At 30.2% G+C, this 14,150-nt stretch overlaps 2 protein-coding genes across 2 annotated transcripts; one reads left to right on the top strand and one right to left on the bottom strand.

The window, feature by feature from the left end:
- The first annotated feature begins 1,716 nt into the window (after positions 1–1,716).
- LOC113403070 (uncharacterized) lies at positions 1,717–4,245 on the top strand. The gene is made up of 6 exons (XM_064217341.1): positions 1,717–1,903; positions 2,630–2,795; positions 3,042–3,154; positions 3,397–3,489; positions 3,610–3,740; positions 3,975–4,245. The coding sequence occupies exons 1-6, from the start codon at positions 1,796–1,798 to the stop codon at positions 4,171–4,173; spliced, it is 810 nt and encodes a 269-aa protein (XP_064073411.1). The 5' UTR covers positions 1,717–1,795; the 3' UTR covers positions 4,174–4,245.
- Positions 4,246–4,865: 620 nt separating this feature from the next.
- LOC113402942 (palmitoyl-protein thioesterase 1) lies at positions 4,866–13,105 on the bottom strand. The gene is made up of 6 exons (XM_026643317.2): positions 13,034–13,105; positions 12,669–12,781; positions 12,344–12,581; positions 10,842–11,006; positions 6,713–6,989; positions 4,866–5,260 (listed from the first exon to the last, which is right to left on the bottom strand). Exons 2-6 carry the CDS (start codon positions 12,748–12,750, stop codon positions 5,135–5,137), a joined length of 888 nt encoding a protein of 295 aa, XP_026499102.2. The 5' UTR covers positions 12,751–12,781; positions 13,034–13,105; the 3' UTR covers positions 4,866–5,134.
- Positions 13,106–14,150: the final 1,045 nt, after the last annotated feature.

The raw sequence follows: 14,150 nt of genomic DNA, 5'->3' as shown, positions 1-14,150 counted from the left end.
TTGTATTTTTGTCTTTAGATCTGAATTTAAAATCGGAGTTTACAAGCCAAGATCTTCTACCTACATTGGGTTTAATAGACTTATTTTCAAATGAGTTATCCAAAGATGTATCTGTTTCTATAGAGTGTACATCAATATATTTCAGTCCGATGGAACTTTGTATTATATGTAAAATACCTAAAAATCACAACGAGTTTCATATACTACATATAGAATATATTCGAGCTTTATACCATATATTAAAAATAAAAAGTATAATTGACTTTGAGGGGTTTCGACAATTCTCTGGCGAATACAACGTGTGACCGAAACTGATGCATATCATGATGGATTCTTTTGCATGAAATTTCTTAAAACATAATCTATACAAATCTCTCTAAAATCGAGGCGTATCTACGCCATTCATACGCCAGCAGGTCATCTGACCTGCTGTAAAAGGTCAGCCGTTGGGACGTCACTATGTATTTGTAAATGTCGTTCCACTATCACAGAGAATTGTTTTTAAGGATAGTGCCAGACTATCCTCAGCCATCCACAAACTCAAATACAAAGATGCAATAGTTTCTCCTAAATGTTATAACTGGAAAAACTATTTTGTTACATGATTGGAATTTTGAACTATTAAGTATTAACTTACCGAAATAGATACCGAATTTTAACAGCATACTAAATTAAACTGTGAAACATTTTAAAACTAATCAGTTTCCATTACTATCAGCGGAAATATCATGAGTGACCATACTCTTACTTGAGCGACCATAAAAATATTTTCTCATTTCCTTGTAATGAGTAAGTTTTACAATTAGATTTTAAATGCTCGTAATATTTGTTATCGGTATCAGTTATTAGTAGTTACTATAATATGATGGTTATTATTAAATGCAGTTGATTTAACAAGTAAATTATGAAGTAAAATATTTTTTCGTATTCTTCTTAATTATTTATAAAGAAACAAGACTTGTAGGCGCAAGATGGTCAACTTTGTAAAACGCCTAGGGGTGTTTTATAAAATTGTCCTCCCTAGTGGACTACACAAGTATCTATATTAATGGAAACTGTTTAAAGAGTATATCCCAGATAAATGATAAATTATTCATTATGACATTTAAATAATGCTGAGATTTTTTTCAGTAAAATAATTGTTAGTGAATTCTAAGATCCTAATCCTAAGAAAATCCTAGAGCACATTTATACATTGTATCTTGCTTATATGAATATAATTATTTACATATGAACAATAAAAACTATTTGTTTGGATTTAATTTTAGAATATATTTTTAATCATTTACATTACAATTTGACTTGATTGATTTATGTATTTATCGACATTTTACTGGCAATATCAGGATTATTCATGATAAGTTATATTGTTATATTACAAAAGAATAAAGATAATGTTGGAAATTAGCGATTCGTAGCATACGTGGTGCGCGGGAAATCTTGAACGTAACTGTCGATTCAAGATGGCTCCCGCGCTACCCTCGACGCGACGCTTCCCTAGAGCGCCGTTCAACTTCCATTGACACTCTTTTCCAACCAGTATGAATAAACAAGATGGCGCACCATGCGCCGTCATATTTAAATTATGTAATTGTTTTTTTTTTTTTTAAGTGACATTGTACACGCCTACACATACATGAGCCAAACGCTTTATAGCTCGTGATTTTTTCTCGTCGTTATAAATGATACTGAACCAAGAAGAATATAATCATTCAATTAAACTGTCACATTACGTCATTATTGTGAAAAAATATATAAATATCTTTTTGAAAAATAATAATAGATAAATCTTACAATGTTATCATTATTTACAAGAAATCTCAAAAATATTGAATTACAGTTTTGTTTTGTACGAAAATGTCACAGTCTATTTGGAATTAAAGATTTGGTTCGCCTAGAAAAGGTAGGCTAAATATTGTGTAATAGTGTGTTAAATATTTAGTAGTTATGTCTATTTAAGCACAAATATATTAGCAGCTAATAGTTGAAATTAGCTTGAACTTTAATCAGCTGAAAATCATTAAGAGATAACCCAAATTAATTGATTTTTTTCTCCTTAAAAGTACCTTTTTTATTATGATTAAATAGATCAAAATTATAATCTGAGAGTAAATATAATCTTACTAATATTATAAATTATTATACGCAAATGGAAGGATGGATGTTTGTTACTCAATCGGGCTAGAACGGCTAAACAGATCGGAATAAAACAACAGACAAATTATAGTCTGGTATAGCATTATACATATCGGTTACTTTTTATCCCTAACACCTGCAAAGCCCCCTCCTGACTTCATTCACACGCCGGCAAAGCCGCAAGCGGAAACTGAATTTCATAAGGTGTATATTTAAAACAAACTTATTCATATTTAATGAACGAATATCTTTTAAATTCATATTTTTATGATTAAAATTAGATGTTGACAAAGAAGTAGGTAATATGTCAGCTGGTAAATGGTAAATATACTAGAATACCTATTACATATACGAAATATTAACCATTCAGTCCAATTTTATTCGTTTCAGTAATTTCTTACATTGATTCAATCACTTCATCTTCAAACTAGAAAATCGCAATACAAAGTATAGCTATTTGTCAGTATCTATAGCTGATTTATTTTCTCGACAGCCGCATACTTTCACCATTTCACCCGTTCAAAGCAGTAATCATGGAATTGCGATCGATATGATAAAGCAATATTACCTGAGAGAACATGTTCTTGTGCGCGCGCGCAACATGGACCTTTCCGACGATCGAGCAATTGACGAATACCTCACCGGCATATTGAAGCAGGGTAAATCTAAAGTCATTATAACACAGACACTTTAAATGAAATATATAAAAATAAGAAAGTGAGCGAAAGTCTTTCGAGACGGAAATTATTTCAGAAAATTAAACTTTATTAATGTTTTATTAATATTTAAAAATGGAAGTTTAAGCTATTTTAATTCAATTGTATAGATATGTATTTAATATTAATAAATACCCTAAAAAGTTAATCATTGTGGAAATATACTTAGGTATAGTAATATTTTAACAGGTAATTCGCTTTTCGCTAAAACCGAAGATGGTACCGCTGCAGGGATCTGTATGAACTTCGTATCTAGTTCAGTGGACGCAAAAAATCTGCGCAGCTATGCGTTTTACAGACAAGTATTTACACAATACGATAAGTAGTACAAAGCTTTATTAATTATTCCATCCAATACTCACTTGTACATATATTTTTAAATAAATTTATAAAGCAAAGGAATATAACAAACGCTTTTGACTATTAAAAATATTAACCGTATTCTTATATAGCGTATACTCGTAGATATTAGTCCTATATCTATCGAATAAAATTACATTTTAAAATTGCATTTAATCTAGTCATATTCATAACTTTTTGACAGGATCCTAATACCAAAGATTTTCTTTACTTCACCGCGAAATTACAAGAAACGCCTAATCTTTGGAATATATATAAACAACGTGAAGTTTTTGAGGTTAGTCAAAAATTTAATGCTTTATTATATTTCATTTAATAATATTTAATTTCCCTATTTTAATAATTATATAATTTATATTTTAATAAAGTAATTTTCTTTTAATACGCCGCCATATAGATGAAAATGCTAGCCGTATTACCGGAGTTTCGTAGGCAGGGTGTGGCCACCATGTTAGCTGAGAAATCTAAAATTCAAGCTCAGGAACAGGGGTACCAAGTTATTCGTATGGACTGTATTAACCCTTATGAGTAAGAGCGATTTTAACTATTAGTGTATTTAACGCATAGTAGATGCGTGTATTGATGATCTAGCTTTGAGCAAATTTGCAAGCTCATCTGGATAGATATTAAAAGTTATTGGTCCTTCAATCCTAAATGATGTAAATTCCCAGTGTATTACAAATACGAGAAGTTGTCTGTAGACAAAGTTGACCACTTATAATTTTTACTTAAAAAATACAAAGATTTTTTTTATTATTACAGCTACAAAATAGCCGAACGTTGCATGTTATCATGCCTATTAAGGTTCCCTCTACACAAGTTGCGCGGCGCACATGCACCGTTTATTAAGCGAAGTTCTGAACACAATAAGTACGTGCGGGTGTACGTCACGCACGCGCAGCAAGATTTGCCTGATATAATTGTAAAACGCCACGAAATAGATGAAAACATGATTGAATGAATGTTACAACTTAATTTTAAAACTCGTTTAAAATATCTTGCTTCAAATACAAGTTGATTGATTATTTAGTAAAATTAAAAAAAAAAAAAGGTTTGGCGTATGCAATTCCTTTTCACGGAAACTTAGATATCATGATTTAATGTTTTGATTTAATTCTCTGTTATCGTTTTGTTTTGGATGTTTATACTTATTTTGGTCATATTTTAAATTGAAATTATAAATAAAGGTGAAGTTCTAATAAAATAGTTTATTTCTGCCCTAATGATGATGGCCGATTTCAGACACAGTGGCCAGTCTTAACTCCCTCTGGTCTGGTCTCTCTTACTCTCCAGCTACACAGAACATAATATAGTGCTCGAGTGTGTGCATAAACTCGGGTCCATTCTACATATAATTCCGACGGGACGGCAAATCTGACTCGACCGAAAGAGAGCATCGAGCTTTATGAGGTACGGTTCACACTTCCAACTACCAGACTTCGACTTTAAAAAAAACTATATCAGCCCAACCTAGGGTTCGATTCCAGTATCTGGGAAACTGAGGCCTAGCTAGGAACCGTAACAACGAGGCAGTCGCCTACTATACAATGTACCCACCTATAATATAAAGGATGTCTACACACAACATAAACAAAACAACAATTGTTATATATTTATTTATTTGATAACCATTATATTAAAAAACTAAGCAAACGATATATTTACTTAACCCTCTCCCTGTCCTGCGTATCACATACAATTCATGCTCGTGACCTAATTTTGGACAGGGAACCTGTTTACTCACGTCAACGTCCTTAACACAAGCTTATATAACAACAAAGTTAATAGGATATTGATCGTTATAACTTATCTAACTAATGCCAATAACTGTTTAATAATTGCACTTCAAGCATAATTAAATTCTTTAATAAGATCATTAATGAGATTTTTTTCTATTTTGCTGATCAGTCTTATCGCGGTTATTATAGCAAGTATGGTTTTATAATGGTATCTATGAACCAGTCTTCAGAGAAACGAAGATGATCGCCCGGTTGCGAAAGGAAAACTAACTTCCCAGCTTCGTCCATTTTCTTTAAGCCCAATCGATCCTGGAATTATACAAGATTAATAATTACAATACTAATATTTTCTTCTTTTTTTTTAAAGCGGGTTTCTTTGCTTAAACTCGTTGAAAAAAAAAGGTATTTGAGTTAATAATAGGTGACAAGTCGTTAAATTCGTTTTTATAAGTTTTTTCGTCACATATATTTAACTTTCAAACCTTTTTTAGAGGGAAAATTTTGAATACCACCTCGTAAAAAATTCTATCATCAATAAAGTTCTATATAAACATTAAGTTTATAGTATTTACGCTTTGACAAATTTGTGTAATTAGTGTATAAAAATCTATTATTATATTCAATTCATATATATGTATACTCCACTTAATGAAGATATTAATAAACTAAATATTGGTAATATTTAAAATTAGAAACTCCCAACGGTTTAGTAGTTTTTTTATTTACGCCTCCCACTCCTACAATACAAATAAAAACACCGAAGCTACGGAATAAACGGATGTAGAATGTCCTGTATAAATATTTCGCACGTGCGCGGTTTGAATTAAAGATCGTTCGCGTAAGAACCTGTTTTCACGACTGGCAACAATATTAAATTGATATTACGTTATGTTTGTATGACTCGAAAAATTTTCTTCCAAGGAGTAACACCGCGTTCTTTATAGAGTACTTACAAGCAGTAATTAGTCGGGTTTTAGTGTCGATGTTTTTCATAGATAACTTTATTATTATTTTTATGTCATATATGTAGGTAGACTGGCAAATAGACCACTCGATGAAAATGATAACCACTTCCGAAAAATATTGGCAAGATAATGTGCTACCAACCTTGGGAGCTACGATGTTGAGTCCCTTGTGTCAAATATTGTAAATTAAAAAAATATGTTTTAAGATTCAACAATATTCTCATAACTAATTTAAACGCTGACATGCATATGTAGAATAATAAGGTATTTTTTTAATATTTTTGTTTAATTTCTGTTTATCTACCGATTTACAGTTCTACAGTTCGGTGTAATTCGGTCGTAAAACACGCTTCTAAGAACAGACGACTATATCTTACTTTCGTTGTCGTCAGGACTCATGCATAGTAAAATAGTGAACGCTCTCCCTTGGAGTCCAAGCTTGCTTCAAACCAAGTGTCACTAAATTCGGTTGACTGGTTTGGCCGTGAAAGAGCAACATACAGAAAGGCAGATAGGCAGAGTTACTTTCGCATTTATAATATATATATATATATATATATACATATATATTGGAATCCATGTTGAAATATGTTTGTTTTGTTCGTTTAATAGACTGAGACTTGACTGATGAATGAAAATAGACATATTTTATGGAGAAGCTTCATTTTGTGTTAGTTGGCGCTGCAGCATAACAATTTATCTACGGTTCAACTGAACGCCACGACAATTACAAACAGACACAGGCAGGCCAATGTCTGTAGTGTTTTGCTAGTGTTAAATAAAAAAATATACAAACCTTTTTGTAAATAGCTGATTGTTGTAAAGTTATAAGATCTTTCGCCTGTCCGGGGGCATAAAACCCGAACCACTCAGTTTCTCTGGGCTGCACGATGCTGTCGCTTTCGAATTTGACCATCACGAAGTGTTCCAGTTTTATCAAATTGTCAATGTATGTTTGGTTGATCTGCAGTTCATTGTTGATGTCTGCGAGGAACTCGCTGTTCTTCGCGTATTTTTTCTCGTCTAGTGGATCGTGCCAGTACGTAGCTTGAACGAGGGAGTTTTGAACCCAGCTGTAATAAATAATCACATCAATTCAAAACAATAATTCCATATTTACTATTTAATTACTACCGTAATTAACAAACAGAAGAGCTTTTCTGTGAGAATAATACTTTAAATACAAAGTAGAACACGATCTTAAATTATCAGTGATATGCGACTTTAGGCTGTAATGATTATATAATTTAAAGGTTCCACGCATCAAAATAGCACTGACGCGCACGTTACGTACCGTCAACGTCATAGCCGACAGGGTAGATTTGTTTTATTGCAGCTTGAGTGAACTCACAACTATAGCCACTTGGACTATATCATATATAATGTACAGACTTATTTTAAATATTTTTAATAAACGTGCTGTAATATCGAATTAGGACATCCATGTCCTGTAATGTGATATGTATACAGTTTTGTATTATAAATAAATAAATAGTATACCACCGTAAATCAAGTACGAAACTCAAAATGATGAAATTTAAACCAATATGCGACATGACAATAATAATCATTTAAAAAGTGTTATTGCTTAAATTTAGATGCAAGCATTAATTTGCGTTTAAGTCTATATATCACTGTAAGTCGGTTTTCAACACTCTACGATTCGATTCGATCGTGATTACTCACATAGCACTTATTCTTGTAAATCATTTATATATTTTTCTTAATGAATTTTGAGAAAAAAAAAACAAGCTTTGAAAAACGGGGGACTTTATAAAGCACTGAAATATTGTTAGTACACTCCAAGATGCGATTTATAAACGAATTATTTTCCATGTGATTAGTGATTTTCTAAGTTCATCTCATACTTTGTTTCTGATTTCCAAAAATATCCAATAAACAACATTCATCATCCCAATGATGTAGTTCATTAAGTTTAATTATTGTATAAATTATTTCTGTACAAAGAGTATGACTTTAAGGTTACTTCAGGTCGAACACATATCGAATTTTAAAAGCTAAGGCGACAGATACTTGAATTCAAATAATTTATCGCTGCTATTAATCGAATATATAAAAGATTAATTGTCAGAGCGCCTTGAACTCTATATTGGATATAAAACAGTATGTAACTCGAATATAAACGTGAGTTGACTAACTTAAATGGACTTGGTCTTAATATATAAAACTAGTAACATTAATTCCTCTCTTATATTTAATACTATTATATAAAAAAATGTTTATACGGGATAATCTCCAAAACTAATGAAACAATTCTATATTTTATTCACCGATAGAAAGTTACATTATACCCAAGTGCTATATTTAAACATTACATTATAACTTACATTATAATTAATATTATTTTCTTTATTAATAAATTGCACGCGTGCGAAGCCGGGGCGTGTCGCTAGTAGAAGATAAAATATTGACAAACAATAACCGCTAAGCTTATCTGGGTTATTAAATGTCTCATTAATGTATCATTAATATAAAGGTCAAATCTTATAAACATAGCTATTAATAAATAATTTAAAAAAATCAAATGCTTCGTACAGAATTCACAAGTTTAAACTATACTGATATAAAGGCAGTACTAGATATTAGTACTAGATATATTGCAGGTTCACACCGAGCAAACGCGTCCGAATTTTCATGTGCTTAATAATTTTTTACAATTAATCTCATGATCGGTGGTGAAGGAAAACACCGTGCGGATACCATGTGTATCCACTCTGTATTTCCACCAACCCGCATTGGAGCAGCGTGGTGGAATATGCTCCATACCTTCTCCTCAACGGGAGAGGAGGCCTTAGCCCAGCAGTGGGAAATTTACAGGCTGATTATGTTATTATGTTTTATTATGTATTGGAGCAGCGAACAATGACCTCTGCCTCAAAATGAGAGTAGGCCTTAGGTCAACAGTTATTTAGAGGCTCTAACGTACTCACACACACTGTATATTTTAATACAAACACTCTGTATATAGGCTAAGATATGACAAAGTACTTTCTACGATAAAATTTCAAAATAAAAACCATAAACACTGTTAGTGGAAATTAAAAAATATCTACAAAAATAACATTCAACCGAGCTCGTTGTAATATAAACACTGATATACGATAACCTCTGCCTGGACAACTAACTCGTGTGACCTACGTCTGAGATATTATTCAAGCATACATATATACACTTAACACTCGCAGTGTTGAAATTAAGCAAGGATGCGTCAATAAAACATTTTCCTTAAGAGACTGACGAAACATTTTACTGACAATTATTTTGTTGCAAATGGTAACACATTAAATACTTATTATATATATTTTAGCAGGAAAGAAAGAATTAGCACTATTTCGGTCCTGACTAATTATTTAAATGATTTTGTACACTGTAAATGCATACTGAAACATGTCATAATTATTTTAGTAACAACACTCAAATTTGTAAAAAAAAAATGTAAATTACACAGATGATACTAGTTTAAAAAAAAACACTTACTATATAATGAAGATTTGATAATCGAAGTTCAAAGGATAATTTTTTTTTAGGATGACATTTAAATAAAAAAACATCGACAAGTTCCAAGTGATATACTTTTAAGAACAACAAAACAAGGATGTATGTTTATTTTGGTATTCGGTAAACGTGTTGCGTAAAGGCACATATATAAGTAGATTTAGAATATCGATATTTAATTATCTACGGCGACGCGGCGGCACGACGATTAATTCTAGCACAATATATTTTTTTTTTGACAAATATTATTGAAATCGAACACTTTAACTTTGAAATAATAATGTACAAAAATATAAAAGCACGAGTTTTAGACCGCGGCACTCGAATTTTAGTAACCCCTGAAAGTTGTCAGGTGTTAGGCATAAAAAGTAGCCTATGTCGTTCCTATGTTTGGACTTCAAGCTTGCTAAAATTTGGTATAAAACCAAATTTAATCTAAATCTATTTGACCGTGAAAGAGCAACAAACAGACAGACCGAGTTACTCGCATTTATAATATAAGTATAGATTAGCAAACTGTCTTATTGTTAACCTGGGGACAGGAGGTCTGATTCTGGATATTTTCGGTGTGATAATCTAAATTGTGTCTAAATACGATAATCATTCAAAGTGGAGAAGCGCGCTTTCGTGATTGAAAGTGACATATACCAAAGACAAATTAGTGTTTTCTTAAAACGAATCCCTTGCACAAATTCAACATATTATACTACACTTTACTGAAGAAGTGATCTTAAAGTTCTTAAAAGATAGTCATAAAGATACATCGGCATCTCACTTCCACAATCTATATTTCTATTTCGTCACCGTACAAATGATACATATCTACTTAACTACATGAGTCTGTATATGCACTTAAGAATTTCCTATTATTATACAACATGGTCATAATTTATCTCTTCGGTAATCGTAATTGTCAGTCGTACAATGTACCTATTGCATAAATTCATTGTTACAATTAATAGGAATACTGTATAATAAATATTTATCATAGATGATCATAGTTTTAAATTCGCAATAGTTATTCTATCTATACGAATATATTTTTTTTTTTTATAAAGCGTCCTGAAAAATCTATTGAGCCATGGGCATAAAACTTCTACCAGAAGATGCAGTACGTTCGAAAATGTTTTATTATATAATACTTGCGCTTCGTAGTTTTAATTTTAAATTTAGACTCTCATATAATATAAGCACAAATCTATGTGTAATGTGCTAATAATGAATACTGTTATGATAATAGAAAGTAGGTTTTTAATAAGATTTATTATTTTATTTAATATAGAACAATTCAAAAAAGCTCGTAAAACTTTTGTCGTAATAAGTTTAAGTAATAAATAATTCGTCAAACGAATTTTTCTGTAGTAAAAGAAAATTTATACATATATATACAGTAATAAAGAAAAAAATACCTGTAATATGCTGCATAATTGAGTAATTTCCGAACGTAGTCACAAGTTTCGTGCTGCAAAGCAAAGCAGTGAGGAAGACCGTACACGCCCTGATGTTGGCCACCAAGCGTGATCAAATTCTTTATTGGCCCCAATTTGTGGCCACATCGCTGCACCACTGCTCGTCTGTCAAATAGTAATTTGTATTGTATTGTCTGCCACATGAAACAGGGTTTTGGAATAATAAATGAATAAAATTCAAACTTTCTTCCTCGAGAAGAGAGACTTTGGCCAATCGTGGGACTGGTATGTTACTGATATATAAGAGCCAAAATAGGGTTCAAAGCCGCAATTATTAATCCACACGTGTTTAAAATCTGCATGTGTCAAATAAATGGAATTGCTGAGAAAAGGGATTTTAAGACATTACTGTTTTTTTGTGGTAATAGTTTAAAGTCTTTCTATACAATGAACAGTATACCTTGACATCTTAAAATGTAAACATTGTTAACTTGTGCTATCATTACACAATGTCACTCAACAAAATGTTAGTAATACAGACTGTATTACAAACATTATATCCAAACATGTGCATAATATTGATACTTTTTCTATGTAAGTGCTTGACATCAATACTCCTTTAATATTTAAATTTCGAATACAATTTTTTTTTACCTCCAAAAATGATGGCTGTAACTAGCCATCATTTTTGGAGGTAAAAAAAAAGTCAACTTTATGCTTGTACCAGTAGCCAGTATTTTTTTTAAATAACCCTAGTAAATTCTGTAGTAAACAATACATTCCTAATATGATACAAAATTTAAGTCCACTATTTGTTAAAATAAAAAAGTATTGTTTGAATTAATAAACAATTCATGGCCAAGGTAGGGCATTGACTTAGCTTTGTATTCAGTGAAGCCCATTATGGAATCAGTACAATTTGAATTAAATAATTATACTACAACAAAGTTAGTTACAACATGTAAAATAAGTACTATTAATAAAATATACAGTGTAATAATGTCTTATTATACTTCTATATAATATAATTCATCAATCTAAATATTCTAATACTGTCATTGACAGTTTTAAAAAAAACTTAAAATTGTGAACCTTATATTTATACATAATTTTATCAATAACTCATAAAAACACATATTAGAATGTGCTATACTATACTGATAGCATAGTAATGCAGTATTTTATCAGTATATAAATCAGCATTTACATTAACATTCACAGGTACTTAGTTACCATTTTTTTTTTAATTTACATACAATTAAATTATGTGTTCAATCAGTATAATTGTTTAAGTTTTTTGAACTTTAATATTACAAAATTTATTGAAATATTAAGAAAGTATTAGCTAACATCAGATATTTATATATTTTTTATGAAGCAATTAATAAGTATTTTTTGAACTATACACATATGATTAAAAATATTTTAATAACATAAATAAGATCACTATTCTTTATGTACATTACAATATAAATGATTTTTCAAATCAAAAAAATACTCACAGGAATTGACTTCCTTGTGAGAATCCAATACCATTGAATCCATTTTGAAGGTTTGGATCTTGGGCCAGTGTTTCACAAACATATTCCACTTGTTTATTTGGATGCATAAAATATCCATTTTCTAAATCTTCCACCGTAGAATTCCCAATTTTTAGAGAAACTACATAAACTCCAGGAATTTGTTTTTCTAAAAACAACTTGAATAGACCAAGACTGTATGCTAAACAGCATGTGTCACCTATAAAAAAATACATTGTATAAGTAATTTTCAAAAATAATTATCTTATGAATAGTTTTACAAAATAAGGGAATGGCTTGAACTTACCCATTCCATGCCATAAAACTATGGGAGTAGGCTCCGCAGAAACATATTTCAACATTAATAAAAATCCGAACCACCACTTCATTATGATAAATAATATTATTTATTCATTAAACCTTAAATCAAAAATATTATTTTAAGTTACAAACGTTAATTTAAGTTGATACCTAGAGTACTTACATAAATAAATATAAATCAAATCGATTTAAAAAATTATATTTTAATCTAATTAAAAAAGCGGTATTGTCATAAACTATTCATTTTAATTTAAATTATATATTATTAAAATATTTAATATAAACAACCCTCAATCTAAATTATTTAGACCTTTTCTTTTATTAACAATACGCGGAACAACATCAACTTACACAAGTTTTAAGTAAACATTTAATGAATACAAGCCGAGTGCTCCGAGTAGTAGACAGTGGTCTTTGCAATAAACAGTTTTCCTTTTCTTAATATATGTCAAAAGTGTTTTCTTGTCAGCTGTCAATGTCATCATATTTTTCAATTAATTGCAAGTAGCAGAGCCACCTACCAGATTAATGTAGTACTAGACGAAGAAACAATACCTTGTTATAACTTCTAGTTAGCTTCCAGTTTATGTTGTGAAAAAATAGATGGCGCTGAAAACACTTTTATTAAAAAATAAAAGAAAATGAACAAGAAAAATATAGAATGTAGTTGTCTTATTAATATATTATATAATACATAACGTACTAAACGAAATGAACTTGGGCCATGTAATTTGTTGAAGGGGACTAGCTTAATTAGTTATTCAATAAAGAGCCAAGTCTTTTTTCCCAGTAGCAATATTCAATCAGCGGCCTAACAACATTTCAAATCGCTATTTTTACGTTACAATATTTGCTGAAAGTTTAATTACTAACATTTTATTTAAACAAATACATAATTATGTTCCTACTTCCAACCTAACCTAATCAATATATTTGAATGTTTTGATGAGATCTTTAGGTAAATACTATGTAGGTGGCTGGCTGAACGGCACCATTTTTGTTAAGGCTAAGCTGTTGTTGTAGGGCAAAGTTTTTAATAGAAAATAAATACCGTGATATAAAGTTAGAAATAAAACTTACTTAATCTTTGGGTTTTGAACATAATTTATTTGTAAAACATTAATTTGACATTCAAAATATATATCTAATGACATTAAATTTCAGGTTAGACCTAATGCTTTTTTATTTCATTATGTTTTACACAAATTCTCAAAGGATATATTCCTTCATTAATTCAATAAATATTAACAGTTTCAATTTTTAATTTTTAAAATGCGAAACTATTTTGGTATACGAATATATTTTAATGTTAAATATATAATTCACATGTCTTTATATTTTTAGTTAAAATTTTTAAAGAACATCAATTATAATTATTAACATTTTATACAACGTCATCATTAAAATCATAAAAAGGTGGCACAAAAATGCTTAATAGTAAATAATAATTAAATTAACACTTACAATA

This window comes from Vanessa tameamea, chromosome 16, assembly GCF_037043105.1.
Source record: "Vanessa tameamea isolate UH-Manoa-2023 chromosome 16, ilVanTame1 primary haplotype, whole genome shotgun sequence".
Classification (NCBI taxonomy): Eukaryota; Metazoa; Arthropoda; class Insecta; order Lepidoptera; family Nymphalidae; genus Vanessa; species Vanessa tameamea.
The sequence above is the reverse complement of the archived record's forward strand: the minus strand, read 5'-3'. Positions and strand labels throughout refer to the sequence as shown.

What these genes read in the sequence shown, in the direction of transcription:
- LOC113403070 (XM_064217341.1), top strand. Translation starts at nt 1,796, where the DNA reads ATGTTATCATTATTTACAAGAAATCTCAAAAATATTGAATTACAGTTT. An exon ending in GCTATGCGTTTTACAGACAA is followed by an intron (nt 3,155 to 3,396) that starts GTATTTACACAA and finishes ACTTTTTGACAG; the next exon opens with GATCCTAATACCAAAGATTT. An exon ending in AACAACGTGAAGTTTTTGAG is followed by an intron (nt 3,490 to 3,609) that starts GTTAGTCAAAAA and finishes GCCGCCATATAG; the next exon opens with ATGAAAATGCTAGCCGTATT.
- LOC113402942 (XM_026643317.2), bottom strand. Translation starts at nt 12,750, where the DNA reads ATGAAGTGGTGGTTCGGATTTTTATTAATGTTGAAATATGTTTCTGCG. An exon ending in TCACAAGGAAGTCAATTCCT is followed by an intron (nt 11,007 to 12,343) that starts GTGAGTATTTTT and finishes ACTATTTGACAG; the next exon opens with ACGAGCAGTGGTGCAGCGAT. An exon ending in AATTATGCAGCATATTACAG is followed by an intron (nt 6,990 to 10,841) that starts GTATTTTTTTCT and finishes TATTTATTACAG; the next exon opens with CTGGGTTCAAAACTCCCTCG.